The sequence below is a fragment of the Moschus berezovskii genome, chromosome 1, assembly GCF_049115385.1.
Source record: "Moschus berezovskii isolate FMDL1 chromosome 1, NW_MosBer_1.0, whole genome shotgun sequence".
In the NCBI taxonomy this organism is placed as follows: Eukaryota; Metazoa; Chordata; class Mammalia; order Artiodactyla; family Moschidae; genus Moschus; species Moschus berezovskii.
In genome coordinates, this window is record NC_142460.1 from 104959732 (window position 1) to 104987133 (window position 27402).

Sequence of the window (27402 nt, forward strand, 5' to 3'; positions counted from 1 at the left end):
GGGCTGCTTGCCCTTGAGGCTATCAGAAGGGATTTCTGGGGGAAATACCTGTCAGGGTAAGGGCTTGGTTGGCCCTGAGGGACATAACAAGATATGACAAAAGAGTTCAGAAGAGAATTCCACTCAAGGCTGAGTTAAGAGAGGGGAGGGGCAGTCCCACCAAACCCTCTCCCCATGTAGCTCCCACTTCAACACTTAGCCAGCAGCTCCGTTCTACAGAGTTTATTAGGTTTATAACTGGACGAAGTCACACGTGTACAAAATGAAGCTCACACTATCCCAAAGCAGAGTAGGAACTGAGGGCTGGGGATCCATTACTGGCCTTTGGGGGAGCTCCGAGGTGAGGGGCAGCCAACCCTCCCACTCCAGAGATGTGGCCATAGGAGAGGGGAGGAGAAGGAGCCCACTTGGCTTTGGTCACAGAACTCAAGAGCCTGGCAGTGGGCTAGGGCAGGCAGATGGATGGTGGAGCAGGAACCTCTGAAACCACCCCATTCAGGGAGCCCAGGGACTGCTCCACCAGTCCCACTTGCAATGTGGTTGGTCCAGACCTAGACTCAGGGGCTGGTGCAAAGGGAAGGCAGCAAAGCAGGAGGGAGGAGACATTGATGTGTGGTGGCTGAGGGCACCCAGACCTGTGGAAGAGGGTGGGTGGGCAGGTGGGCTAGCAGCCACCAGGCAGCTAGCAGCGGGTCTCATAAATGCCGCTGCGGCCAATATAGCGCACCCATTTGATGACATCGTGGTCGCTGTAGTTCAGCTTCGGTTCAAACACCTTCAAGTAGCGCACCTTGAGGCCAGAAGGTGCGAATGGCACCTGGGCAAGGGATAGCTCCAGTTAGGAATGTGGTCTTCCTCTCATAGCCGGTCTCCTTGGGGAAGTTCCACAGCCCTGCCCTACCTCATCTCTCTACTAGAGGGGTTTGAATGAATGGGACCCTGAAAGCAGCTGTGGGAAGCTGGGATGGTGAGGGGTCCTCTAAGAGGTTACTAAAGAAGAAAGCGTAACTAGCAATCTATCGTTTGGGTTTGAAGTCAGGCCCTGCCTGTGATGACTTGAATCAATTCCTTTAATCAGCAGGTGACAGCAACTAAAGACCTGCCTTAGAATATACTTATCCTGCTCAGTTTTATGGACTTAAACAGTAAGGTGGAAAAAAATACACGTGTCTAATGTGCACAGAACAAAGTCAGCCCACTTTCCTGTCTTATGTCTTACCAAGCATGCAAGCAATCTCAGTTTTTCCTAAGAATTGTTTTATGACAAGCCAAAGGAAGTCAAAGATTTTTGTCAGTGTGAATATCAATTTCTAGGAGGAGGCCTGCAGGGAAAGGAATGAGTTGGTGAATTGAAATCACTTCTCTCAGGGGTCTCAGTTTCGTCATCAGCAAGGTTTTAAGTGCAGAGGTTGACTGGAAGGATTTCTAAGGTCTTTCCTAACACACACTGCTCTAGGTCCCTTCTCTGCCGTACCTCAAAGTTCATTGAAATGGGGGGTCGAGCCCATTTCTTCTTGTCGTTGGTGGGCAGCAGCTCAATCTCAGCGCTGATTTGCGATTCCTTCATGCCTGCCATGCGCTTGATCCTGGAAACACAGGGTCAACAGGCAGCACGGGCCCCTGGTAGCTTAGAAAAGCTTCAAGAGGGGTTGCTGCCCCTTTGAAGAAGTTGTGGGGGGAAAAGAACCCAAAAACTCAGGGGAGGTGCCAGGGCAAGGCAAGGTGGTGAGGACTCTGATAACCTCTTGCTATGAAACCTTGGTTCTGTTATTCCTTTAGCACTGTGGGTTGCATGCAGTTTCTGCTTAGATACATGGCCAAGCTACCCCTTGCTCTCTACTTTACAGAGGTACAAGGGCAAATGGGGAAACATTAAAGAGTCGTGATAAAAGCATGCATGTGTGTACCCCAGTGCAGGCATGTGCACAACTGCACAGAGGTACAAGGGATGAGAACACAAGCAGGGGCTCCGGGAGGAACAGTCACCCCCACTCCCCCGATACACACACACACACACAAACACACGAGCGCGCGCACAAAAGGTGACACTTAACAAGAGGGTACACGAAGGCTTCTTGAGCCCTGCCGTGCCCTCATGAAGGAAAGACTCACTTCCACACGATGGCGTTCTCGCTGGCCTTATACTTGGCCTTCCCCTTCATGCAGATTACCTGCACCCCGCTAGTGTTCAGTGGGGTTGGGATCCGCACCTAGAAGTGACACACGTGTCAGGGAGCTCTGTCGAATCCTGACATCACCTGCCTTTGTTCTTAGAGACAAGTGCTTCCTCCTCCCTGAGCCCCGTTTCCTCACCTCAATCTTCTGAGCCAGTAGTGAGGGTTTGAAGTTGGACTTAATGACCACCTTGACCTCCAGCTTGGTGCGTCCCACTTCCCGAACTAGTGGGATCACGCGAAAAGGAAGGATGATGTCCTTGGTGGTGCGATACCTTCAGGGGTGTGACAGCTTTAGGTTGGCACAGCAGAGCCTGTCCTCCCCCCTGTCCCCGCTCTCTGCCAATAGCAACCCCTGCTCCTCACACCCCAATGGCACCTCATGAGTTCAAATTCTCCATCTGGTGGGATAAAGCTGATGCTGCGTTCAGAATCAAACTTGCTGAGTCGCACACACTGGTGGAAGGTGCAGTCATCAATGGCAATTGATTGCTTCCCGCTGCAAGCAGGGATAGAAGGTCTCATTGGTACACAAGGATGGCATCAGTGAGTCGGGCTGGAAGACCACCCCACCCACAAAGGCTGCAACAGCCTGGACAAAGCTTGCACTGTAATCTATGGAAAGCTGCCAGAATACAGCTTTCTCATTTGGGGGTCCCTTTCCTAGAGTTATGCATGAATGGAAGCTTTGCAAACTCTATCTTTTGAAGAGTTCTGCTATGTGGAACACAAAAGTTTCAAGCACACTGGGCAGAGGCCACCAGTATGTACAGAATAATCTTGGTCCTTGGGACCAAAAAAAGGGGCTTACTCTTGAGTAGGGTGAGGACAACCTCCTCATCTCTTCAACACAGATACCAAGAACAGCCAGCCAAGCACACCCTTGGGAAGTGAGAGTTTGCATTACTGCAGACATGAAATCTAGAAGGAACCTGTGATTCACCAGGCTCTGCTCAGCCGTCCAAGGTCCACCCTCTCCCACCAGCTACCCTGCTTCGGGCACCTCTTGCTTGTTTCATCAGCTGTGCCTTTGCCTTGCTTCTCAATGACGATCTTGTCATTCATTCCAAACTTGCACTCAGGCATGCCACTCAGATAGCTCTTCATCACCACCCGGCCTGACACATGGGCGCTCAGGACCTGCCCTGGTGATGGACAGATAACCAGAAGCAGCTGAGTCAGGACCAATATCCTGCCCTGGCTCCCCTCCAGCTTCATCATGCGAGGACCCTCACCTTGCGGGGACATGAGGAGGTTCACACTCTCCAGCACATCCAGGAAGAGCTCATTCCGACGATACTTGATGCCCTCCCGCCGCCAGCCAATCTGCCCGGTCACCTGGCTGGTGATCTGAGACTGCTCTTCTTTTGTCTACATGGGGGGCAGAGACAAACAACAAGGCCTCACTCCTCGCCCCCTTCAATTCTCTTATCTCCATCCCTACTCCACCCTCATCCCCTCGCCCCTCTAGTCCACACCGTGTGACCCATCTTCCCCCATGGGGCAGGGCCTGGAGAGAACTGAGCAAAGCTGCAAGGGTGGAAGCTGAGGGAACAGCTTACCTGATGCTGGAGAACACAGAGCCAACACGGTGCCCACAGGAAGCAGCAGATGAGCGCAGATGGGAAGAGGCAGGCAGAAAAGAAGGAGAAGGCTATGAGGCCTGGATCTTAGAAGGGGGCCCAGGCGCTCTCCTCCTGAGGAATATCAAGCCTCCAGAGCAGCCCACACCCCCCTCCCCGCAACATAGAAGGAAACTGCTTGAGCTGTATTCCCAGTAACAGAGATGCTGAGTTGGCAAGCTCCAGGGGTGGGAGAAGGCCACACAGAGCAAAACAGGCCTGCAGTCATGGCAGAAGCCTCAGGCCAGCACTTCCTATCAGGGATGGGCTCATGAGTCAGCTCAGAAAAGGCTTGGCCAGCTGGGATGAAGGAAGGCTGGGCTCCACCCTGACTATAGCCTGGACAGTTTGAGTACCTGGCTCTTGATGCCCTGCTGGGTAATGAAGGTTTTCAGTGCACCTGTCTCCGAGTTCTGTGGGTAGCCAAAGTCTAGGATCTCTGCAAAAGGAAGGGATTCATCAGCTCCTAGAAAAAGCTGAAGGGTCCTACTTCCTATCCCTCCCCTGGCCTGGATACACCTGGCCAGCATAGCTCTAAAAGACATTGTAGCATCATCTACAGCAAGATTTTTCTAGCTTTGTAGCATTTACTCTAGAATTTATGCTTTATAAGAAAACAGTTAAAACATCACATTTTTTTCAAATAGAAAAAATTCAGAAGAGTTACATGGCCAGTGGGTAAGAAGTCCAGAAGCCCTAAGTCCTGAAAATACAGAGAGTTGATGTGGGAAGGTAGAAGGACTCAGTTCACTTAAATCATACCCTACAGAGGTAACAGTGCATCCAGAGGAACCTGTAATATCACATCCTCATCCACGCTGAGGCAGTTCTTGAGACGGAAAGCTGGTAGGACAGTCAGTGCAGTAAGACCCAAACCACAAGGTTAAGAGGATAAAATGTGCTTAACTGAACAGCAGGAGGACCAGCCACCAAAGACCTTTCAGTCTTCCCCCACCTCTACTCGCTAGCCTATTTCTGTATTCACTTCAGATCAGTCTTTAGGTCTGGATTTGGACTGTCCTCCTCCTGGCTCAAAAGACCATATAGGAAAGAAAGTTTAGAGGGCACTGGAGTGAGCCTCAGACCTATTCCCACCCCCAGGCCAGGCCCCACCAGGCTTATCCCCACCCTGGACCCATTGGCCCACCAGCCTCACCGTCCAACAGCTCATATATGAGCACAAAATTGTTCTTTATATTTTCTTCACTGATCTTGCCAAAGTAGGCAGCCATTACGTCACACATCTTATAGAGGAATTCGAAGACCATGGCAGCGTTGACATTCTGCTTGGTGACAGCTGCCAGCCAGATGTTGGACCGTTTGACGTGGAAGAAACTGGTGCGAGCGATGTTGGTGACGGGGCTGCGCACCTGCTGCCGGGCGTGGATAACATTGACCCGAAAGGCGTCCACTGCATTCCTCCTGAGAGAAAAGAGCGCACAGAGGCTGCTCAGTACAGGCAAACCTCACTCCGTGGGGATCAACCACAGCTGCTAACAAATAGCCACCCTCCTCTCTGCTGAAGCCTGACACGCACTCAAAAGCCAATGCCTTAACTGTCGGACCAGTTTCCTAAGACTCCTCCCAGCAGGGGCCCGAGAGAAGGGCCAGAGCCAGGCTGACATCTGGCCATGAGAGACAGGGAAGTCAAGAGGCAATGACAGTAGGGCAGATAATAAAGTGAGGTCTATCGGATTTAGAAATATGTTCCTGACTCCCAGGCCTGGCTGCAGTTTCCCTGCTGCCACCTTTATAGCTTCTCAGTAAGCTCCAGGCCCAGAAAAGAGAGAGACCCTGCATCTTCTACAGTCTTCCCACCAGCGGGGAAGACAGTCCTCCAGAAGGTAGCAAGGCGAGCATGCCTTCAGAGGAGGCTGTAATATACTGAGGGAAAAGCCAAGGGGTCACAGAACTGGGTCACCCATGCTTGTCCAGGATCTAATTCCAGGGCAGGTTCAGGGATGAAAAAAAGAATTAAGAGAAGAGTGATGGGGGGCAGGGCCTCCCACCCACCTGTGCCTGGGCAGCAGCTTGACAGGCCGCTTACCTATTGCTACAGCAGCCAATGAGATGGGATGAGAGAAATGACGCCACCGAGAAGAGGAGAGTGACAGTAACGAGAGAGAGGGTTAGAGACACAACACACTGGGGTGGGCAGCACACACCATGCGGAGGAAGCAGATGGGCAACGGGCAAGGGGTGGAGAGCACAGCAAGGCATGCAAGACGGTGTGTGCCCTGGTCGGCTCAGCCAGGCACTCCAGGGCTGGAGGAGGGGTGTGGATCGGTACAGGCAAGCCAGGCATTGCCATGTCTCTAGCTCATGCCTCACCACCAGCCAACAAACAGGCACAAAGGCCAGGCTATCCCCATTAGCCACGAAGCTGGGAGCCCTGTATCAGGCCCATCTCTGACTGTCTAGTCTAAGCAATTCCAAGAAGAAAAACAGGGCAGCATGAACCAGAAGAACCTAATCTCCTCAGAGCTCCTGAGGCTAGGACAAGTCCCCTCTGTCAGGGAAGATCAGTGGCATGCAGGGTGGGGCAGAATAAGTAAGGCTGTGTCTCTTTGTGGAGGTCTGAGGGACACAGGACAAGGAGCTGTTCCCAGTCTACTCTGATAGACCAGAAAGGCAGCACAGGCTCCCTGCCCATCCCTCAGTGACCCAGAGAATGTCTCAGGCTTGCTCACCACCTCTCTTCCTGGAGTGGCCCAGAGGAACTGAAAATAGCTGAGTCAGCAGCCTGACTCCTGAGAAAGGGAGTGGGAGAGGGTTCGGCAGCCTGGAGAGGCTTTCGAGTCCAGTGAAGGCTCTCACCACAAGAAGGGCTTCTGAGAGCAAGACTTAGATTAGTACTGCCAGCCTGACCACTAATTCTACCCACTAGAGACAGATCTCCCTTCTCAAAGGAGGGATCAACCATTCAAGCAAAAGCACTAATCTCCAGCAACTATGTCACAACGGGAAACAGGAGGCAGCAAGGGTAGGAGTTCCTAGGACTGTGGGGGTCCTGCCATTTCACAGGTCCCACTGAGTGGCCAGCAACTGGCTGCCTGGCCAATACCACCAGACCTAATGGGAACCAGGCTGTAATAGCTGAGCATCCAGGATGCAGCAAGGGGTGGGGAATAGTCCAGATCAAGCCTCTGGGAGAAAGAGACCTGGCCCTGCATGCTGGAGAGGAGGGATGGGAATGGGGGCACAGCTGGCTCAGCCAGGGCACTCACCCGATGTCATCTCGGTAGACCCGGGAAATGAGCACCTCCCCCTTGTGATTATAGATGAATAAGCCTCCAATCATGGCGGCAGCTCAGTCTTCGCAGCCCATCGCTCTGAGAAGAGACCTAGGATAGGTGGGGGCAGGGTAAGGGAAGGCAGCAGAATCCAAGCCACTGTCCCCTAAGGGGCTGTCCAGGTCACTGGCTGGGCTTTTTTCCTGACTCAACCCTCCAGCAAGTGACCCTACAGTCCTCTCAGCCAAGCCCCTCCCTTTCGTCTGGCCCTAGTTCCTGTTTATCCCACACTGGAAGGCAGAAAAGGAGAGGGACTTAGGCCCAGGATTCTAAGGCCATTCTGACCCTCCCTTTCCTGGGACTGAGCCCAGAGTAGCCCCCTCCCCCTTTCACAACGCTGAGCTCAGCAAGGCCCCTTCCTGTGCAGACTCTCAATCAGGCTCTAGCTGGTGAGTCACTGCAAAGGCCTGCCTGCGGCTGCAGGAATGGCGGTAGGAATTACTCCAGCTGGTTCAGGTCTGGGGCCCCCAGGCAAAGATTTAGGAGTGCTAGTCTCTCTAGCTCAACTACCCTTCAGAGAAGACAGCAGGGCCTTAACCTCTGGGTCTCTAATTCACAAAAGTCTAAACATTCTAGGAAAGGGTGTGCAGGGATTGGGGAGGAGAGAAGACAGCCCTAAGGCCCTGACATCAACCCAGGAGTGCGGCTCCAACCTCTCCCAGGCAAATAAGCAAAAGAGCAGAGTAGAAAGGCCCCAGCCCTGACTACACTTCAGTGACCCAAGCAGCTTATGAGTTATTTCTGACCACCTCTCTTTTAAATAGTGAAGCTCCCCCTCAGCTCCCAAGTAAATGAAAATACAGGGGTGTGGGGAGGAAGGGGAGAGCAGGTTCATAAGATCAAGAGATCTTTCCAGTGGAAATTCTGATTCCAGACCTGCAACATAATTCATTTCTGACCTGAAAGCCTAAAAACAAGGAGCAGAATCCTGGAATTATCTAAATTATTTGGGTCCAACTAATTTAGATTGCTTGCAAGAAGAAAAAGGGTTAATTCTAGATTTCCTGGATTAGCCTTTTTGTTAATTCCACAAGGGGGGCAGTTTAGGAGACTTCCAGTAATAAAGTGTATTACTATAGCAGTCAAGGTGTCCCAGGCTGAGAGAATGAGAAGTCTCTCAAAGTGGTGGACACTTCCCATTCCTCAATCCCAGAGACCAGAAGAGAAAGGCAAAATGGAGGCAGAGCCCTGGGCAAAGAAGCAAGTTCACAGGGATCAGGTGGTAGGGAGCTCAGGGCATCAGAGAAACAGAGATGGGGGCCCAGGTCAGGAAAGGAAAATTTAGTTAAGGGATAGACTGGCAGCAACAGCCAGGCAGTGTACTCAGGTGAGCCCACAGCAGCAACAGAGCTGGTGGGGCCACCTGGAGAAAAGAGTTTCCAGTATGGCAAAGGTCAAGGCTTTGAAGAGGGAAAAACGGCAGGGTGAGACTAACTGTGGTGAATAAGGCAAAGCTGGGGAGACGGAGCTTGCTGTGGGATACAGGTGTATAAGCATGCGCGGGTGGTGGGCTTTTCGCCCTGGGGAGGAGGACATCACGGGTAAAGATGGTTCCAAGGCGTGCGGGGGCTGTCACTCAACTGCAAGGAGAGGGTGCCGCAGGGTGGGGAGCTTGTCACAGTCCAAGGAGGCGGCACGAAGAGGTGTCACTGTTCTAGGGGATGGGGGAATTGTCCTTGCCCCGGGAGAAGGCGCCAAGGGCTAGGAGGTTGTCACGATCTCAGGGAGGAGGCCGCCGCGCGGCATCCCTGTCTGGGAGGATTCCAGGAAGGTTTCCCTCTCAAGCGAAGCTCCGGGCGGGTTAGGTGGAGGGCACCGCTCTGCGCCCGTCCTGCAACCGCGCCCCGGGCGCCCCCGCCCCGCCGTCAGCTCCTTCTCCGATCTGAAGGCTGAGGCCACTCCCGGGTGTGGGCTGCTTTCCGCGTAGCACAGTGCAGTGAACGGCAAAGCTGGGCAGCCAGGGAGGCTTCCTCCCTCACCCCGTACGGCCAGATCCCGAGCTCACCTGGCGTCCGCGGCCCTCTGCTCGGCCGTCCCGGCCACTCTCCGGATCCCAAGATGTCCGCCCGCCCCCTGCTCGCCTGCCCGCTGCCTCGGCTTTCACTGCAGTGTTGCGGCCCCGCCCCGGCCTCAGTTGCGCGTGCGCATCCGCCGACGGCGCAGACTACAAATCCCGACAGGCCTCTCGGCCTTATCTCTTAAAATTTTAAACGCCCTGGGTTTGGTAGAACTACAACTACCGACAGCCTTCGGGACTCGAAGGAGGGGCTAGGCGTGCCTTGGGGGAGGAGTAGGAGTGGCTTTATTCTGCCCCACCCGAAATACACAATCCAGAATACGCTGCTGTGCTCACTTCCTTTTCCTCATTGAGCATTCTGGGAATTGTAGTCTCTGCAATCCCACATGTTCTTTCAGTTTGTGAGAGCCTCAGAGGATTACTGCCATTTGTTGAAGCCCATCTGTTAAGCCTTGGATTGCTGTAGGCCTTTCAGTCTCCAGAGTCCAAGGACTGATTGTCACTTTACACACACACACACACACACACACACACAGTGGACTTGCCAGTAGAAGTGTTTGTGCTGAGTTAACTGCTTTATAACATCTATTTGTTCTAGACATGAGCCTTTTCCCAGAAATCAAGACTTAAGGTAGGGAGCAGGGAGTGAGGAATCAAATATTTAGAAGAAAAGCTAAATTTTTCAAAATATGTTTGTGTTCTACCATAACTATATACCTATGGGACCTGTGTGTCTTCTACTGACAGGCATATATGTGGCTTAGAAAACTGTTAGAAAGCTGAGTTTAACTGGACATGGGATTTGAAATCCCTTCTTTGATGAATAATCTTCACATCCAAGCTAAGAGGAGACAGAGCCAATCCTGGCACATGAAAGGCCTGCCTGGTTCCTGCAGAAACTGAAGAACATCTGTTGGCTCTTCTCTTTCTGTAGGGAGAGATACCATGCTGCCTTCTCTAGGCAGGGCGAAGCCCATCGGGAGAGGACGCAAGGGCAAGAAAGGGCAAACCTAGTTGCAAACCCTACTATTGCTAGCATTCTCCTGCTAGAAACCAGAATATGGCAGGATGAAAATCTGACCTCCTATAGATCAGGGTCATGGTCCTAAGCCATTAAGTGACTGAATACAGGCACATCTAATTCTTGAACCAGTACTAAAAGCTTACTCCTACCTTTCTAGCTTTGTCCCCAATACATACCCTAATCCCCTACCAATTTAGAGTAAATAATAATGATAATAATAGTAGTAATAATAATAGCTACCATTTATTGAGCACCTATTCTACTGTGTGCCAGGCACTGTGCTAGGCACTTTTCGTACAATATCTAATTTAAATCCTCACAACAACCCTGTGAGGTAGGTATTATTATCATTTTACATATGAGGAAACTGAGGCTCAGAGAGATTAAATAACTCTCTTATCACGCAACCAAAAAGTAGTAGAGTTGGGATTCAAACCCAGAATAACCTGACTCCAAATCCCAAATCCTGTGAACTAGAGGAGAGGCAGAGGGGAGAGGAAGGGCCAAATTCAAGAAAACTTGGAGTGGAATGGATATGATATACTGACTAGTAAAGTATGGGAAGGAATTTAAGCCCATAAATATTTCTAGCTGGTGAGCCTGTGAAGAGTGATGAACGTAACCAGGATTGGAATTCAGGAGGAACATCCTTGGTGGTAGGGAGGGAAAGAGTTGAGTCCATCTGGACATGTCTAAGGAGACATCCAGTGGGTAATAAAAATACAGATCTAAAGATAAAGGGCAGTTAGGGCTGGAGATATATATTTGGGAATCACCAGCATATCAATGGCAGTTGACATCAGGATGGATGATTCTATTTTGGGAGTAAATAGAGAGGAAAGAGAAGTGGACCAATGATGGAATACAGGGACCCTGAAGGCATGAGCAATAGTGGAAGAATCCTTAAGAGAGTCAGAGATGGCAGAACCAGAGGAGGAAGAGAAGTACAGGAGGCAGCCCCATAGTAGTGGCTAGAGGCAACAATGGTCTGGGCTGGGAGCAAACCTAGAGCTCCCAGAAGGAAGACAAGACTGAGTTACACTTCTAACAGAGCCCTCATGCACCAAGCCCCCCAGGAATATTTGTTAAATATTGATTTATATCAATATTTATTTAAATGTTGATATAAATTTTTTGAATGCCAAAATACCCCTACCCTGGTTTACACCAAAACTCAGAGCTTAGGACTTCATCTTACTCTTGACACCCCAGGTCTAAAAATATGGAAGCCTAAGTGAGCCAGAATTTATAGAAAAGGCTCATAAAGAAAGTTGTGATTTGTTTAAATGGGAGAATAAGAAAGAAAAAAAAAAACACCCCACAAAACTTGGCACTCTATCTGGAAGTCCCAGAAGTCCTCCTGCCCAACCTTGCTCTGAGTTATCATGATGACTGTGAAAACACAGAAGGGTGTGGCGGGCAGGGGGCAGAATGAGAACAATCTGTTTGTTGTCTGGGGTGTCTTGTGCTGAGCCCAGCCTGAGCCCAGCTTATGGGCTTTACTCAGATAGGAAGATGATGGGGACATGTGTGGGATGTGTGAGGGCTATGAAGAGAGAAAAGTCAGGGGACCAGCCCCACAACCTGGGAGAGGACTGGGAGAGAGGGTCCAGCCCTCTGGTCAGGGACCAGCCCTGAGGTTTAAGTGAACTTGCATAGGCACATGTGTGTGTGAGAGAGAGAGAGACAGACAGACAGACAGAGAGAGAAAAAGGGAGAGAGGGAAGAAGAGAGCAGAGAACTCTCTGGGGAAAGGGGAACAGAGGCTCTGGTAGGTGGGTCAGAGGCTGGGTTGATTCTCAGAAGTCTAGTGACTTGACATGTTTGTTGAAGTGTGGGTATGGGGGCTGAATATCCTTGGGAAGCCCTGAGGGGCTGCTGAAGCAAGGTTCCTGGTCTCCTCAGAGGCTGGGCCTCCTCTCGCTGGGGACTCACAGAAAGTCAAACAGCCCGAAATTCTTGGCTGCTCCAGGCCCAGGAAAAATTGGGGGAGGAAAAAAGAAAGAAAAGAAATGTTTCAGCCCAGAGGTGAGATGAGCCTGCTGATTAGTAGGGTTAAGGTTCTGAAGGAACCAGCACACGGGGCAGGCATGGGGTGGGGGTAGGTTTGGGTGCAGAGCAGAGATGCTCCCTGGGATCTGCTAACAGCTCAAGCAACTGAGAGGGCCCTCTGGGCTTCTGCTAAGGTTGAGCGCAGGCAGGGTTAGTACTGATGGTTACTGGAGGGGACTGCAGCTCTAGGGTGTAGGGCTGAGGCAGTAGGTGGGGACAGTTAGGAGGAGGGGCAGATGAAGCAAGTCTTTTTTGGTGTCAGTATTAAGGGAAAAAATCAAGAAATTGGCATGCATGTAAGGTTAATAGAGGGATGATGCCGCTAAATGAATGGTGAAAAGGAACTGGTAGAGGGAAGGCGGGGATGAGGGGTATGCAGGTCTTCAAGGGCACCTCTGGGGTCAATTCTTGAAATATGTGTGTGGGGCGTTGGGGGAGGGTAAGGAGCAGCACTAGCCATTTGGGTCCCAGGGACATGAACGATCCTGGGAAGTCCTGCACAGCAGTTAGTGGGCAGAGGGAAAAGCTGGGGCCAGTGGCAGGTTAAGGGCTGCATTACCAGTGGGTGCACCCCACCCTCGCTGCACCCAGCGAGCAGTTAGCGCGCCTGGATTTAGTTCCATTTATTTCCCTTTCAGGTACCAGACAAAATAAAAAAGACGGACGGAGAGAGGAACGCAGCCAGCCTGGGGCGGGGTAGGACGGTAGTGGGGGAGGGGCCCTGCTCACATCACATCCACAAAGAACTCACTGGGGTTTCCCATGGCCATGCGGAAGGACTGTCTGCTGGCGGTCAGTTCGGGGGGCACAGAGGCCAGGTCGCGGCCCGGAGGGGCTCCCGGGGGCCCCATGGCCGCGGGCGGTGGGGGCATCATCAACATGGGGGGCCCGTAGAGAGGGGGCACCCCCGGGGGGCCGTAGCTTGGGTGCGTGTGATGGCTGCGCAGGCTGCTGGCCAGCGAGTGGTGGCTGCGGTGGCTGTGCTCGCTGGCGGCAGGACCCGAGCGCTCGCTGGGCGCCCGCTCCCGCGGCCCCCGCAGGCTGCTGCGGGTCGTGTGGTCCGATTCGCTGCCGCTGCCGCCCGACTTCGAGTCCCCGGCCTTAGGGTCCTTCTCCTTCCGCCGGTCGCTGCCGCTACGATTGGAGCCACTGCTCCGGCTGCCTGCAGGGGACAGGCAGGGACGGGGTGGGAGACACTCAGAGCTTGCGGAGGAAGCCTGGGGCTCGCCCATGGCCCTCTCCTCATTACCTTCACTGTGCTGACTGCTGGCGCTGCCCCCGCCATAGCTGTACCCCAGCTCTGGGAAGCCTGGGTGCGGATTGTAGGGGTGTGGGGGCGGCGGGTACTGGTAAGGGAAAGCCATGGGCCAAGGGGCGGCCCCTGGGTGCGGCAGAGGGGCCAGCGTGTCCTGGTCGGAGGCGCCGCTGGAGCCGTCGTGATCGTGGAGGGAGAGGTTGGCCATGTCTGTGAAGGGAAACCGAGGACGCATGAGCCGGGTCTGTCCCATGCCTCCGCACCCTTAGTCAGCAGAGAGATCCCCAGCCTCGCTCGGGTGGATGTGCTTGGGAAGACAGTGACAGCAGTGGCTGCCAGAATGGGGGAGGGATAGGCCAGAGATCTCTCACTCCTTCAGACCCCCTCTGCCACACTCCAGAGGTGGTAGGAAGGAAGACCCTGCAGAGACAGGCCCAGAGAAAACGGTCCCTTGGAAGGTCCCGAGTCACCACTTCAGATGGTCAGGTGCCCGGTTTCTCCTGCTTCCTCAGTGGGCTGGAAGAAGGGGCAAAATTTTTACTTGGCAATTTTCTCCTCAGTTCGCTTAGAGGGTAAAGGTAGGGATGGGAGTACCGGAGGCTGAAATACCAGATAGCCACTAGGTGCTGCACACCTGCCCTTTATCAGGCACAATGCAAAGCATTTCATCTCATGAAAATGTTACCACAACCCTATGAGGCAGGTATGTTTAGTCACAGTTTTCTTTTCCAGATGAGGACAGTGAAGTCCAGAGAGGTTAAATGACCAGCCAGAAGTGATCAACCCAAATTGTAGAAGCTCAGAGTTGCTAACTTTACCTTTCCAGATCAGGGCATTAGTAAGAAGTAGTTTGGGGAAATTTAGGTGAAATTTTGCCCTCCTCACTCACTTAGGACTAAAATCACACCCCATCTGTACCAGGTCCCAGAGCTCTGAGAGAGCTGCAGTTGCCCTAGGGGCCAGTTGTTGGATCCAGACTGAGCCCTTTGATCCCAGTCCTTAAGGGAGCTGACCCAAACTTATATGGGAGGAGGAGTCAGGAGAGGGAGCTGAGGCAGCCTATGAAGTCTACCAGCCAAACCATCCACTGGTCAAGGCCAGTAGCTAGCATGAGTGGTGGTGGTGGTAGGAAGCAGGCAGCTGAGTTGGTGACTACTTCAGCCACCAGGCTGTCATCCCGTGGGCAGTGACTGTGTGCTCCTGGGCTACCCAAGTCCCCAGCTCTTCCCTTCGAGCTTGCCATATTCCCAGCTAAGGAGACCTCAGCCAGTACAAAGGAAAAGACCTGTTCTGTCAGCATCTCCCTGAGCTTGGCTTTTGGTGACTTGGTCCATGGGTAGAAGACCAGAATGCCCCTGGGATGGAACAGTATCTCTGAGCAAAAGCCACAGCTATCCTGAGAAGCTTTATGTACCTCTGAAGGTTTGGGGCCAGGGCTGCCTTCTCCTAAATGATGATAATAATACTTATATTTGATTGAGTCTAAAGAGTCACTGATTATAAGATGCACTCCAATTTCAGATATTGAAATGTGAAAAAATGTTCTTAGAATCAATCAAATATATGATAAATGGATAAGCTTTTTTTTTTTAGAGCAATCACTGTGGGCCAAACATGGCGCTAAAAGCATTATATACATTAGCTTATATCATTCTCAAACCCTTGAGATAGGTTTTACTATCCATCTTACAGATCAAGAAATTGAGGCACTGCGAGGCTGTGTCAGTTACTCATGGTCACACAGTAAGGGTGGAGCTAAAATTTGAACTCAGAACTGTCTAACTCCAAAGCCTTATGCATCTATTACTCCTCCTCCATGGGGCCATGATGGAGCGGCTGAGGGCCAGGGACACTCCCCCCCATGCAAGGACCTGTGCTCCACAAGAACAGCCTTTCTAGTCCCTTGAACCTAATCTGAAGCAGAGGCAGAACTGGCTTCTGAGGCTGGGCTTCAGCTCCCGTTCCTGAGCCTTGCTGTTCTGTTTTGAGGACTCCCTTCTCCAAGGGCTGTCCACAGGCTCTGGAGAATGGGGCTTCCCTGTAGACTTCTCCTGCTTAAGAACCCTCACTGGCTTTGCACTTTCTCATGATCAAGTCCAGATCCCTTGGTACAGCTTGCAGAGTCCTCTACAGGCTGGCCATGTCAGCTTTTCCACCTTCAGTGTGAGGCACAGCTCCACCTTCAGGGGTCTGAGGAGGCTGGGGACCTGAAGCCTCAGGCTAGCTCCAGTTCCTGTCTTAGTGAAATCTGCTTGGTGCTGTGAGGGTGAGCAGGAACCAAGGCTAGGAACTCTGATTGGCCTTGTTGGGGCAGTTACTGCAGCACTGTACACCTAGGACAGCCCTGATGTGGTGGGAAGAACAAAGGCTCTGGAGCCAGAAAGACTTAGACTCAAGGTCTCGCTTCTCTGCTTCCAGCTGTGAAACCTGGAGTGGACTACTTAACTTATATAAGTCTCAGTTTCCTCATCTGAAAACAGAATCATCTCCCCAAGGGCTTTAGGGAGGTTGTGAGGATTGAGTGAGAGTGAGATGATGCTGGAGAAACAACCAGCATGGTGCCAGGCACAGAGCAGGCACTCAAAATGCCAGCCCCAAGGGGGCTGGGCAGGGCAGTGAAGAAGAACTGGTCTGGGCTCTGCCTCTATCACACAGAAATGTCAGGTCTTGGGGCTCCCTCAGCTCTGCTGCCCCCTAATCTGGGTTCCCTAGAGTCTGCTGCCACATCCAACCAGGCCACTCCCACTTTTAACCAGGAGACGGGGCAAGGAGGTTGGGGAGCCACATACTGCCGCAGAGGTCGCCGAAGATGTAGTAGCACTGCTCGGAGAAGGTGATCTTGTTGACAGTGTGGCGGATGAAGCCGGCTTTCAGCAGGTTGCTGGCATACTTGCGGGCCTCTCGCCGGTCAGTGAAGCCTTCTACGTTGTGGTACAGCCAGTCCACCACATCCGAGCCTGAGGGCAAGGCTGCCACTTGATTGGGAGGCCCACCAAACCTGGGCTCTTCTGACCTCACAGGAGCCTTGAGGCTGGTGCTGATTCCAACTCCAAGGGGTGGCCCAAGGGAGTTCTTGGGTCCTGGCCTGCCCCGCCCCACCACTTTCCACCCCGTCCTTCATCCCACCATGGGGCCCTCTCACCGATGAAAGCGTTGGGGATGGTAATCTTGAGCCACATTCGGTCACGGACCTCTAGCCCAGATTCAGGGGAGGCCATGGCTTTTACTATGGCGGCCATGTCACTGTGGATGGACAGGTGGAAGTCGTCTAGGCCTGGGGGTGGGAGGTAGAACGGTGAGGCAGAAAGGGGCTATGGAGTCAAGTACACAGGAGTTTGCGTTCCAGCTCTACTGCCTAATAACACGGACTAATGTCAGGCAAACTACCAACACTTTGGACACTCAGTTTCCCCTTCTGTAAAAATAGGGACTTTAATATCTATTTTACAAGGATATTTGAAGAGAGAATGAAATAATGTAAATGAAAGTGCTTAGCCCAGTGTATAATGTGTGCTGTGATAATAGAAAGGCAGTCATTTACTGAGTGCTTAGCGTATGCCACACATTGTGCTTGATGTTTTACTTGTATCCTCTCATTAAATCCCAGAAGCCTGGTAAAGTGCCTATCATCAGTCCCATTTTACAGGAGAAAACTGAGGCTTACTGGGTGCTCAGTACAGGTTCAGAAGCAAACTGTTTGGTGAGGGTCAGTGTCCACTGAGGGAAACTGCAGAGTGAGGTGGCTGAAACAAACTGACTCTCCTCTCCAGCTCCCTTGGATGCTCAAACAAGAGTCTCCAGGTGGGCCTTCAGCAGTCCCTTCCAGCTAGTCCTATGTGCTGGGCCCAGGGGTTGGGGTTGGACACTCACGCTCTGTGTCAGGGATGGAGCTGGTGATGGAGGAGCTGGTGGAGGTGATGGTGCTCAGGGAAGGGCTCATGCCGTAGGCAGGGAAGGTGCCGGTCATGGCTGCGGTGTGGGAGACCCAGGCTGCGGGGTCAATGGGCCGGATGGGCTCACCTGCGGGGAGGATGAGGAGTCAGGGACTACCCGCCCTGCCCACTGCCTGGCCCAATAGGGTAGGTGTGAGGTTCAGGGTAACACAGAAGGAAGGAGAGACAGGGCTCACGTACGCTAAGCACCAGCTTTAGGGCCGGGTCCCCCATCCACTTACTCCTGGGCAGTGTGAAGCACCCACGTGGACTTGGGTCCCAGCACTTGGCTACAGTCAAGGTGATGGGCCTGAAAGCAAGGGTGTCCCTAGTGAGGGCAGGATGTGTGGAGGCCAAACCAAGCCCCTTCCCTGTTAGCCAGAAATACCTGCCCTCTCCTCCCCAGTGCCATCCATACCCTGGTTTGTGTACAATTTCCCGAAGTACTCGGACCGCGTCATCGTTACTCATGTTCTCAAAGTTGATCTCGTTTACCTGGGAGAAAGGACCAGGAGTGGAATATGCAGCTGTATGGGGGAGATGGTAGGGAAGCTGGGCAGGGAAGCTAAGTTTGGTGGGTTAAGAGGTCTTCCCCATACCAAGAAGCAGGATACAGAGGGTATGGACATCTCCCCGTCTCTATCCATACCACCACCCAGGGTGGGCAATGGTACCTGTAACAGCATGTCTCCTGGCTCAATGCGTCCATCAGCGGCCACGGCCCCACCCTTCATGATGGAGCCGATGTAGATGCCTCCATCACCCCGCTCATTGCTTTGGCCAACAATGGAGATGCCCAAGAAGTTATACTTTTCTATAGGAAGTAATAAGAACTTGAGACGGGAACAACGTTCCTACCCAAATTCTAAGCCCCTCATTAGAAAAGGGTAGAAAGGGACAAGAACTAACATTTACTGAACTTGAATCAGGCACTGTATTCTGCACACTCAAACATACTTTCACTTAATCCTTGTTGGCTATGAGGCAGGGACTCAATCCTATTTTACAGAGCAGACAACTGAGGTGCAGAGAACTTGAGCGACTTTTCTAAGCCATGAAGTGGCAGAATTAGGATTCAAACTCAGATTTAAATTACAAAGTTGGGGCTCTTTTCGCTACATCCTGCTACCTCCTAAAGAATAACAACCCTTATGGCAGAAATCAGAGACCAAGAATGCAAGGGATGGAAAGCGGGAAGCGGGGAAGCATCAGAATCATTTCCTTTAGGAAGCCTTCCTGGATGCCATTCTCTGCTTCCATAGTGCTTATCTCTGTCATAGCTCTGATCGTAAAATACTGAATGAATCAGTGCATGTAGCAGTTTATGCTTATAAAAGAGCGCTCCTTGAGGGAAGGGAACATATCGTGTCTCTTTGCACGCCCAGTGTCTGGCACGTAGCAGTTGCTGGAGAGTGTCATTTCACGAGACTCACCCATGTTGAGAGTGACGGTGATGATGTTGAGTGACATGGTGGAGTCCGTGATGCTGCTGAAGGATGAAGACTGGAACAGACAGAGGCCCTGAGCAGCAGGCAGGGGTGGCAGGAACTCACTGCTCCCACCAAGCTCTTCCTCAAGGCTAGCCCTCAGTACAACCTCCCCTCTAGGATGCTATACCCTGACCCAAGGGGAGGGATCAAAGGAAGCACAAACTCTCGTCTTGCTGGGGGCAGGGGGGCTCGGTCTGCTCCACCCACCCCAGCGTCTTGGCCCCATACCCGCTCAATCCGGGAAACCTTCTGCTTCCGCCGCCGCCGCTTGTGTCTTCTCATCAGGCGTGAGGCGCTGCTCTGCTCTGTGGAGCTGCTGAACCTGTGGGGCCCACAGTCGTTCCCCACCAGGCTGGCCCAGCCCTATCCCATAAGAGGCATCGCAGGGCCCGGGTCCCCACCACAAAGCCCACATCCCACCCGGGGCCCAGCATCCTCAGGGTTCAGGGCTCCTACGGGTCACCTATCCCATAGTACCCAGGAAACCAAAGCCCCACCTGCTGGTGGAGTCATCCTCATCTGAATCAAAGAAGCTGGTGGTCTCCAACTCGCTGCTCATCAGGGTGGAGGAGCTGTCATAACCTCCTGGCTCTCGTCGCCGCTCCCCCTTGGCAGTTCCATTCAGCCGGGTTGCTGCAGGGGATGGAGGTAGCTGGGCTCACAGTGCTTGATGAAGGAGAGAAGGAGGCGAGAGGGACGAGCCAGGGGCGGTACTGGGGCCAGGCCTATCCAGAGCTCAGGAAGGAAGGCAGAGAGGTAGGTAGCTGCGTGGAAGGGGCAGGGAGAGATGTTGGGGGTGGGGAAGGTGTGGGTTCAGGGAGGACGCACTGTGCTCTGGGCCATCCCTCCGGCGTGGTCGCTCTCGCTGGGCAGACACCAAGGAGTCAGTCTCTGTGTCGTTGTCCAAGTTCTCCTGGCTGCCCCCACCAGCGTGAGGGCTGTAGGGAAGAGGGGACTTGGTGGGGGAGGGCGCAGGCTGGGGGCCCCCTCCCCCAACCCTGAGCTGAGCTGAGGCAGCCTCCCCGGGGGCTCTCCCCACCCTCCGGTCACACTCACTGGAAGGATGGGGGCCGGGAGTCGCCGATGCCTCCGGTGCGCTCCATGGGCGGTGGCAGTTCTGCAGGGCTGTCAGCACAGAAGGGCGCTGGTTCTGGGTGTGAGCCTTCAGCCGACACCAGCTGATGGGGAGGAGATGCATGGGTACTGGGGCGCAGAGGCCCCAGGGAAAAGGGGCTAGCTGGCTTCTGGCAGGGCATGAAGACTTGGGAAGAATGAAGCAGGGGACATGGGGGAAGAAGAGACAGGACTTGCAAGGTCAGCTGAGACAACGAGGAGGCTGAAACGCATGGGCTGGCGAAATGGAATGGGGGCAGAGAGCAAGGGTCAGAGGCCCAAGGCAGAGGTCGGCAAGTGACAGAAGGAAACCTGACAAAGGACACAGGAGACGTTTTCTGTCTCCAGTGTGTACTTCTGTCTCTTTCTTTCCGCCCTTCCCACCACTCTCCCACTTTTCACCAAGGCTATAGAATCTGGAGTGAGAGAGTTCAGTTAGAAAACTCAAGGAAGATTCAGATACTGAAGCATTAAACCACGGTCTCAGCAATGCCTTTCCCCCATCCAGCTCACTGCAGGAAAGCAGGTGGAGACAGCGTTGAGGCGAGCTCCTTACCCAGGACACCACCCGGCCATTGAAGCAGGGCAGCTTGGCATTGTCGTCCGAGATCTCCTCCTTCACCACTCTGCAGGGAAAGGAGGGTATCAGAGTGAGCTTTCTGGGGTGGGAAATACAACCCCAACTCTCAGGGGCTCCTCCACCCTGAACTGGGAATCAAACCACCAGCATAAGCTTGTTCGAATGGAAGCAGAGGTGGGGTGACCTAAGAACAGTTCTTTATCACCACCAGAAAAACACCAGCCATGCCCAGGCCAGCTGCCTTCCTGGGGAGTCCTCCTGGCCATCAAGTGATTGCAAATTACACCTGGTAAATCACTGTCCCCAAGGAGTGCAGTCACCCCTAGGATCTCAAGAGCTGTACTCATCCCCCAACATGGCTCTCCTGTGCGAGATTTTATCTTTCCCTCTGAACCTAAACTAGGAAAAAACACACCCTTATCACTGTCCTCTTCTCAGTCGGGAATCCTGACATTCTTCTGGGAGGTGCGGATGATGAGGAATTGAAGGGAATGAGTAAAGAGAAGGGGAGAAGGCGTTTCCCAAACATCCCCCACTGCCACTATGACACTGGTAACAACTGCCTTCATTTACTGAGCAGGTACCATGCGTCAAGCACTAAGCTAAGCAGTTTACTAGTACCACTTAATTTAATCTTCTCTGCAATGCTGTAAAATGGATACAGATGGGGAAACTAAGGCTCAGCAGGTTCAGAAATTCACCTACAGTCACACAATTAATAAGTGGAGAGCTGGAATTTGAATCCTGATCAGCCTGATTCCAAAGCCTTTATTCTTACCTATTATACCATCTTATCCCCCTCCAGTTAGAATGTATAATCTTCACATCAGCCTCACTGTGTAGACAATATGATCTTGATTGTATGAATAAAACAGAAAGAATCAGAAACTTGTTTAAGGTTACAGAGCTAGATGTCAGGGTTGGAATTCCACTCCAAGCTCGTCTTGACTCCAAAGCCTATATTCTTCCCAGGGTATTTCCCGTTATTGCCCGTACAGTGATGGAGGGGATGTGGGCCTGTGTGGAGGGCGGGGGTGTGGGAGACAGAGATGCGGGACATAGGCGAGGCAGGTAGCGTGTAGTCTCAGGTGTGCAGTTTGGCCTGGTCCATCAGTGAGGCAAGAAGTCAGAGCATAACTATAGTTTGGGGCCAGGAAAGGGGACAGGAAAGCTTGACCCCTCCTCCCCTCCACCCCCTGCCAGACTGCATCAGACATCTCAGGAGCACAGAGCTATAAAGCTGTGATCCAGGGCAAGAGGAAGACATGTGCCTGGAGCTCCAAGCAGAGAGGGAAGACAGGAAGGAGGCTGGGAAGCCCAGTCCTCCCTTGTTCTTAAAGCAGCTCCTGCCCAGAGCTAGGGACGTGCTTGGCTTCTAGTGATGCTCACATTCCTGGACTCACAGCCAAGTTCAAAGGCTGAGCATGCCCTCCTCCCTCCCATTCAGCTCTGACTCCTCCGACATTTCCAACCCCACAGCGACCCCAAGAAAACAGCTCAAATCATCCTGCATAGGCTCACCACAGAAAGCCTGGACACAACAGACTAGAAAACAGAGACACAGACATAGCTCAGACCCACTAGCCAGTCTGATCGCAGGGGACCTCAAGCTTGTAGCCCCCATGGGAATTGGGGCTCAAATTGAAAGGAGGTATGTGGGCCATGGGGCAAGGACTGCGACCTTCTCCGGAGAGGGTCTCAGCACCGCTGTGGTGGGAAACTGCTGCGGGGTTCCCACCACCCCCTCCCCCTGGAGGCCCCACCACACAGCTCCACACTACAGATGTTTCCTCTCTTTCTGGGGGTCACCGACAGGTCACCAAGGCTCTGCTGACTCACAATGATCAGCTGATCTTCAGCAGCCTTGGGGGACTTCAGACAGGCCTCCCCCTCCCACTGTGGAGCTGAATAGCTCAGGGTTCCACAGCACTTATACACTCACATATACACACACACCAAGAGAAATCAGACAAATCTGGATTCAAATTCCAATTCTGCGACTTATTAGCCCTCCTCTCTTAGAGAATTTTTTAACTTTTCCAAGCCTTTTCTCATCCTGGTAAGTAAGATCTGTAAATGCTGACATAGGCTGGACACACACTAAAAACTAGTTATTAACTTTGTCAATTTTTTGTGGGATCCATACTCTCTTGCTAACTAGGTGTAAGTTTCTAAGGGCAGGGACCAAACAAATCTGCTTATCACTCATTGTTCAATCGAGTAAAAGGCCTTTGCCGAGAGCCCAGTGGCTTTAAGTTTTGTGCTTGCCATTGCATGGCATCAAGAAGCATCAGACCTGGAACCTGCCCTGTTCTTGGAGGTTACTGACCAATGCACAGTTCATGTGAGTATACTGTAAGTGGAAGAGATAAGAGCTGTAAGGGCAGCAGATGTGTTTACTCGACAGACATCTGCTGAGTATTACTTAATGTAATATGTAATACTCAGGGTCCTGACTACGACCAGGGTAGGTGTAAGGATAAATAGGAATAAGTGCCATAACTTTAAAAAGTACAACCCAGAGGAAAGAATTTGGACCTGGAGAAGATCAGGGAAGAGAAGTACTCCAGAGAGAAGTCCCAGAGACAGGCCAGCGTGTGATGTGGCGCCAGGAGCAACACACTTAGTGGCCCATGCTATTCCTCCCACAGCTCACGGCCCCTCTAGTGGTGGTACCCTGTTCTCCCATCCACCATCTCCTCAGTGCTGAAAATGTTTAATGTTTATTTCTATATCTCAAATAATTTAAGAGGACCGGGCCTACCCTGAGCTTGACAAATACTTCTAGAGACCAGATGGGGGTTGGGAGTCCTCAGACCTTACACACCAGAACCTGGTAAGTGAGCCTGGAGAGCTGGAGGAGACAGCAGCCTTCCTTCCCTGACCCACTTCCCCATTTGTCAGCAGGGGTCACAGGGCCCTGCCTGACCCCTTATCATGGGGCTAGGATAGGTGGCAGCCTTGTCACCTCCACAGTTTGCCAAGGCTCAGCATCTCCCTCAGAGAGGATGTATTTGTTAAGTGATGGTGATAATAATACCTACAGTTGTGTGATTAATGCCTTAGACTTAGGAGCCAGGTTCCTAATAAGCTCTGCCACTTAATAGCTATGTGACCTTGGGTAAGGAAGTTACTTAAATTTTCTGTGCCCTGGTTTCCTCATCTATAAACTGAAGATACTACACGTTCCCCAGGACTGTTAAGAAGATCTGAATGAGGAAAGATTTGAAAGTCATTTAGATCAGTGTCTTCACACTATAAGCACCATAAAAAGAGTTTAATAAATGAAATATAGATATATACATTCCTCAGCTATTATCTGTGACAAGATAGCCCTACCAGGTCTCCTTATCATTAATCCTTCTGGGGATAAACAAGATCAATCTCCTCTACTTCATTTTTACCATTGCTCTCAACACTGCTAAAATGGTCTACTCTAATATTTTGCAAAAGATGGTTCAAGTACCAGTGATGAATGCAAGATTTCAGGAGTATCAGAATGAATGTTTAACTCAAGAGTTAAATATTTTTAAACACAGTTTAGAAAGAAATACAAATAGAAAATCAGACCTGTGGTTCCATATTATTGATTGGGTCAAACTAAGAGTGAGTGGACTGACAGTGGACTTAAAGATATTAAGTCAACTAAGAGTAGATGTAATGGGGACCCTCTATGACTTTGGTTAGGCCTGGCTTGACAGCAGCCTGAGGATAGTGGGAAGCGGCCCACAGAGGTCTTGGTTTAGGAGGTGGGGGCACTCGGCCTAGTGGATTCTGGGATGAATAGTGGGTAGAGACACAGGCCTAACCTAGTCCCTTAGGGCACTTGGCCCCAGGCTGGCCCCACTGGACTCCAGCTGATTTTCCACGATCCCATACCCTGAGGCAATATCTTGGTCTCTTCTAACTCCACTCTCCCCTTACCAGACCAAGGCATCTCCCCTAGTCGCCCCACCACTCCCACCCCTTGCAGATGGATCCTTCTTCACCATCTTCCAATCAGGGGATGATTGTCCGGACTAAAGCCAGACAATCATTACTACACCAGGAGTACTCCACCCCAAGGCAGGAACAGCAACAGAAACAAGAATAGGTAGAAGCTGCACAGCACTTCCCACCTTACAAAGCACTTTCACACATATGAGCTCATGGGCTCATCAAACCCTGAGTTCCAGGGGGAAAGGTGACAGGAAAACATGCCAGGCAGAAGACAGAGAAGGTGCTACCATCCCAGAGCCAGAAGGGCTAGGGGCCTTGGAGAGAAGCCAGGGTGATGAACACCAGGGAGAAGAATGTCTCCCCTCACTCAGCTCTGGGCCTCGGCTCTAAGGAGCACTGTAGGCCTCAGGCTACGGCTGGAGAGGCAGCCTTTAGGCCTGGAGGGCCCAGGAAGGCCTTCCCCACAGGCCTTCAGGCCCAGTGCCCAGTTACTGCGGGGCAGGCTAGTGTGGGGGCCTCCCCCTCCCCAGTCCCCTGGGAGTTGGAGTTGGGTGAGGGGATCAGCCAGGCTCCCCCTCCCAGGCCAGCTGCTACAGAACCTTCCGGCTCCAACATTCCATCCTTTCTTAAAGGGGAAGTCACTGCTTCCAAACTCCGCCTGTCCAAAGCCCTGCAGCTGAGGGAAGAAGACTCCGCCAGGGTGGGGAGGATGAACACGAGAGACCCTTCCTAGCCCTCCCATTCAGGCTCTGAGGCCTTTTCCAAGGTCTCCTCCTGGCCACCATCTGGAGGAAAGAGGCCCCAGTTCTGCGAGGGAATCTGCACCTGGGCTAGCGGGGACGACTCCTTGGCGGGGTGAGGCGCCCTGCTCTTTGACATCCCAAACGGCCCACAGGGGACAGGGGAGACAGCTAAGTAAACATCAGAGCTGCAGGCCTTAGTTTACAGACTGAGCACCCTCCAGCCAATTCAAGGTCCCACAGCATAGCCCCTGGATGCTCCATATTCCAAATATGGCTCGGAGTTGTGGAGCTGAAAAGATGGAGAAGGCGAAGGCCGACTGCCAAACACCCTGAGTCTCTGCTAGAAAGGTGGCTCCATCGGCAGGAGGGTTGGGGACTGCGCTCTGGAATGGGTAGCGGGGGTGTGTCTTGTCTGTGTGGGCCGCTGGTTTCTGAGGAGGTGAGGGAGCTTGACTAGGCTGGAACTGACTGCTCTTAGGGAGTTGAACGTCCCCTTTAAACTAGGGGGCCAGGGTCCCAAACAAGAGGGGAAAGGGGAGCCCCTAGAGGGGCTGAAAGTCCAGCCTCTGAAAAAGCCAACGGGGGCCGAATGGCCGCGTGGCCCCTAGAATCCAAAGTAGGGCTACAAGCCAGCGTAGCAAGGTGGGGGGGTGGGGAGGTCCAAACTGGTCGAGTGGGCCCCTAGAAGCAGAATAGCCGGGGTCCCCTGGAGGCGAGGCGGAGCCATCCTCACCCGAAATCGTCGTCCATAGACTTGAAGAAGAACTTATAGCTGGGTCGTTGCAGAACGCCCTTAAAGTCCGCCAAGGTGACGCGCTCGGCGGGCAGAGGCAGCTTCACCAGGTACGGCGTCTCCTGCCCGTCCAGGTGGTAGATGATCTTGGTCTCGCCCATGGCTCCGGCCTCGGGCCCGGCGGCCCGCGCGCTGCCTTCTCTGGAGGCCGGGCCGGGCCTCTCGGGCGGCGGCGGCGGCGGCGCTCGGCGCGGCCCAGCGGCTCAGCCCAGCTCCGCGGCCGGCCGCGGCGCCAGCTCCCTTGTTCTCCGGCCGCTCCCGGGTCCCAGCGCCGCCTGCCACGGTCGCGGCCGCCGCTTCCGCTCCCCACTCTCCCGGCTCGGCTGGCTACGGCGACTCTTCCGGTGGCCGCGGCCCTCCCGGCTCTGGGCCGCGGCCGGGTCCACTCTCCGCCCCCGGCCCCGGCGCGCCCCGCCCCGGCGCGGCCCCGCCCCTGGCCGCCGCCGAGCCGCTCTGGCCTCGCGGCAGATGGCCTGGGTCTCCGCTGGACCCGCGGACACCCCTCCCACCCACCAGGCGGTGCTCGGCTCCTGCGCTCTGGTCCCAGGCCCGGGGATAGCGTGGCGGCGGTGGCTTACGCCCCCAGGGGCTGGATGGATAGATCTCTCCAGGATGGCCGGGTTCCCGGACTCATCAAGGCCCTGGCTCTGGACCCAAGGGGATCGGCTGCTCCTCTGCAGCTGGGGAGGCATTAATGCAGGGGTTGCTTTGCTTCCCAGAGAAGGGGTTCTGACCAAGTATCTGTGGAGGATATAGACCTCATCGACCTGGACTTTTAGGGTCTGCTGAGAAGCGTAGCTGCTGTCATTGAGTCTATTCGACAACTCCTTAACAGAACAAGATCGAATTCTGATTCCTTCTTGTAACCTCAGTACCTAAGTGTGAAGTAGTGATTTAATAAATGGACTGAATGCAGAATGAGCTTAAGTATGAAGATGCTTGCCTGACTAGGACATGAAGTCTCAAGCCAGGGCTAAGTATAATCGTTTCTAACAGATCTCCTCATGCCTAAGCTTTTAATTTAATAAATAGTGCCTCCTATGTGCAAGGCATACTGCATGAAAGAGAGAGGAAAACAAGGCAGATAAGGCTGTTCTCAGGCTGTCACTCATTTGGAAGGAGGCACAGTGTTCAGTCACTCAGTGGTGTCTAACTTTTGCGACCCCATGGACTGTAGCAGCATGCTGCTGCTGCTAAGTCACTTCAGTCGTGTCCGACTGTGTGACCCCATAGACGGAAGCCCACCAGGCTCCCCCGTCCCTGGGATTCTCCAGACAAGAACACTGGAGTGGGTTGCCATTTCCTTCTCCAATGTGTGAAAGTGAAAAGGGAAAGTGAAGTCGCTCAGCGACAAATGCTATGAAAAAGGGTAAAA

The 27402-nt window shown here is 52.9% G+C and overlaps 2 protein-coding genes across 2 annotated transcripts; both read right to left on the bottom strand.

Annotated features, from left to right (window-relative positions):
• Positions 1–207: 207 nt before the first annotated feature.
• Positions 208–9216, bottom strand: AP2M1 (adaptor related protein complex 2 subunit mu 1). Its single transcript, XM_055409207.1, has 11 exons — positions 9095–9216; positions 7024–7140; positions 4953–5218; positions 4153–4235; positions 3410–3545; positions 3178–3319; positions 2554–2673; positions 2314–2449; positions 2113–2210; positions 1475–1586; positions 208–817 (listed from the first exon to the last, which is right to left on the bottom strand). The coding sequence occupies exons 2-11, from the start codon at positions 7095–7097 to the stop codon at positions 683–685; spliced, it is 1302 nt and encodes a 433-aa protein (XP_055265182.1). The 5' UTR covers positions 7098–7140; positions 9095–9216; the 3' UTR covers positions 208–682.
• Positions 9217–10348: 1132 nt separating this feature from the next.
• DVL3 (dishevelled segment polarity protein 3) lies at positions 10349–26401 on the bottom strand. The gene is made up of 16 exons (XM_055409222.2): positions 25968–26401; positions 20529–20598; positions 19916–20037; positions 19688–19797; positions 19357–19492; positions 19088–19181; positions 18803–18872; positions 18044–18183; positions 17788–17864; positions 17612–17679; positions 17308–17457; positions 16580–16711; positions 16227–16394; positions 13432–13647; positions 12934–13344; positions 10349–12093 (listed from the first exon to the last, which is right to left on the bottom strand). Exons 1-16 carry the CDS (start codon positions 26126–26128, stop codon positions 12062–12064), a joined length of 2157 nt encoding a protein of 718 aa, XP_055265197.1. The 5' UTR covers positions 26129–26401; the 3' UTR covers positions 10349–12061.
• Between the last annotated feature and the right edge of the window lie 1001 nt (positions 26402–27402).

Bases quoted from the DNA above. Each gene is read 5' to 3' on its own strand.
- AP2M1 (XM_055409207.1), bottom strand. From the start codon at position 7,097: ATGATTGGAGGCTTATTCATCTATAATCACAAGGGGGAGGTGCTCATT. The intron at 5,219-7,023 runs GTGAGTGCCCTG...CTTTTCTCTCAG, and splicing joins GTCTACCGAGATGACATCGG to GAGGAATGCAGTGGACGCCT. The intron at 4,236-4,952 runs GTGAGGCTGGTG...TTCCTTTTGCAG, and splicing joins CATATATGAGCTGTTGGACG to AGATCCTAGACTTTGGCTAC.
- DVL3 (XM_055409222.2), bottom strand. From the start codon at position 26,128: ATGGGCGAGACCAAGATCATCTACCACCTGGACGGGCAGGAGACGCCG. The intron at 19,493-19,687 runs GTGCGTCCTCCC...CATCCCCTGCAG, and splicing joins GAGGGATGGCCCAGAGCACA to CAACCCGGCTGAATGGAACT. The intron at 17,680-17,787 runs GTATGGATGGCA...CCTTGCTTTCAG, and splicing joins GAAATTGTACACAAACCAGG to GCCCATCACCTTGACTGTAG.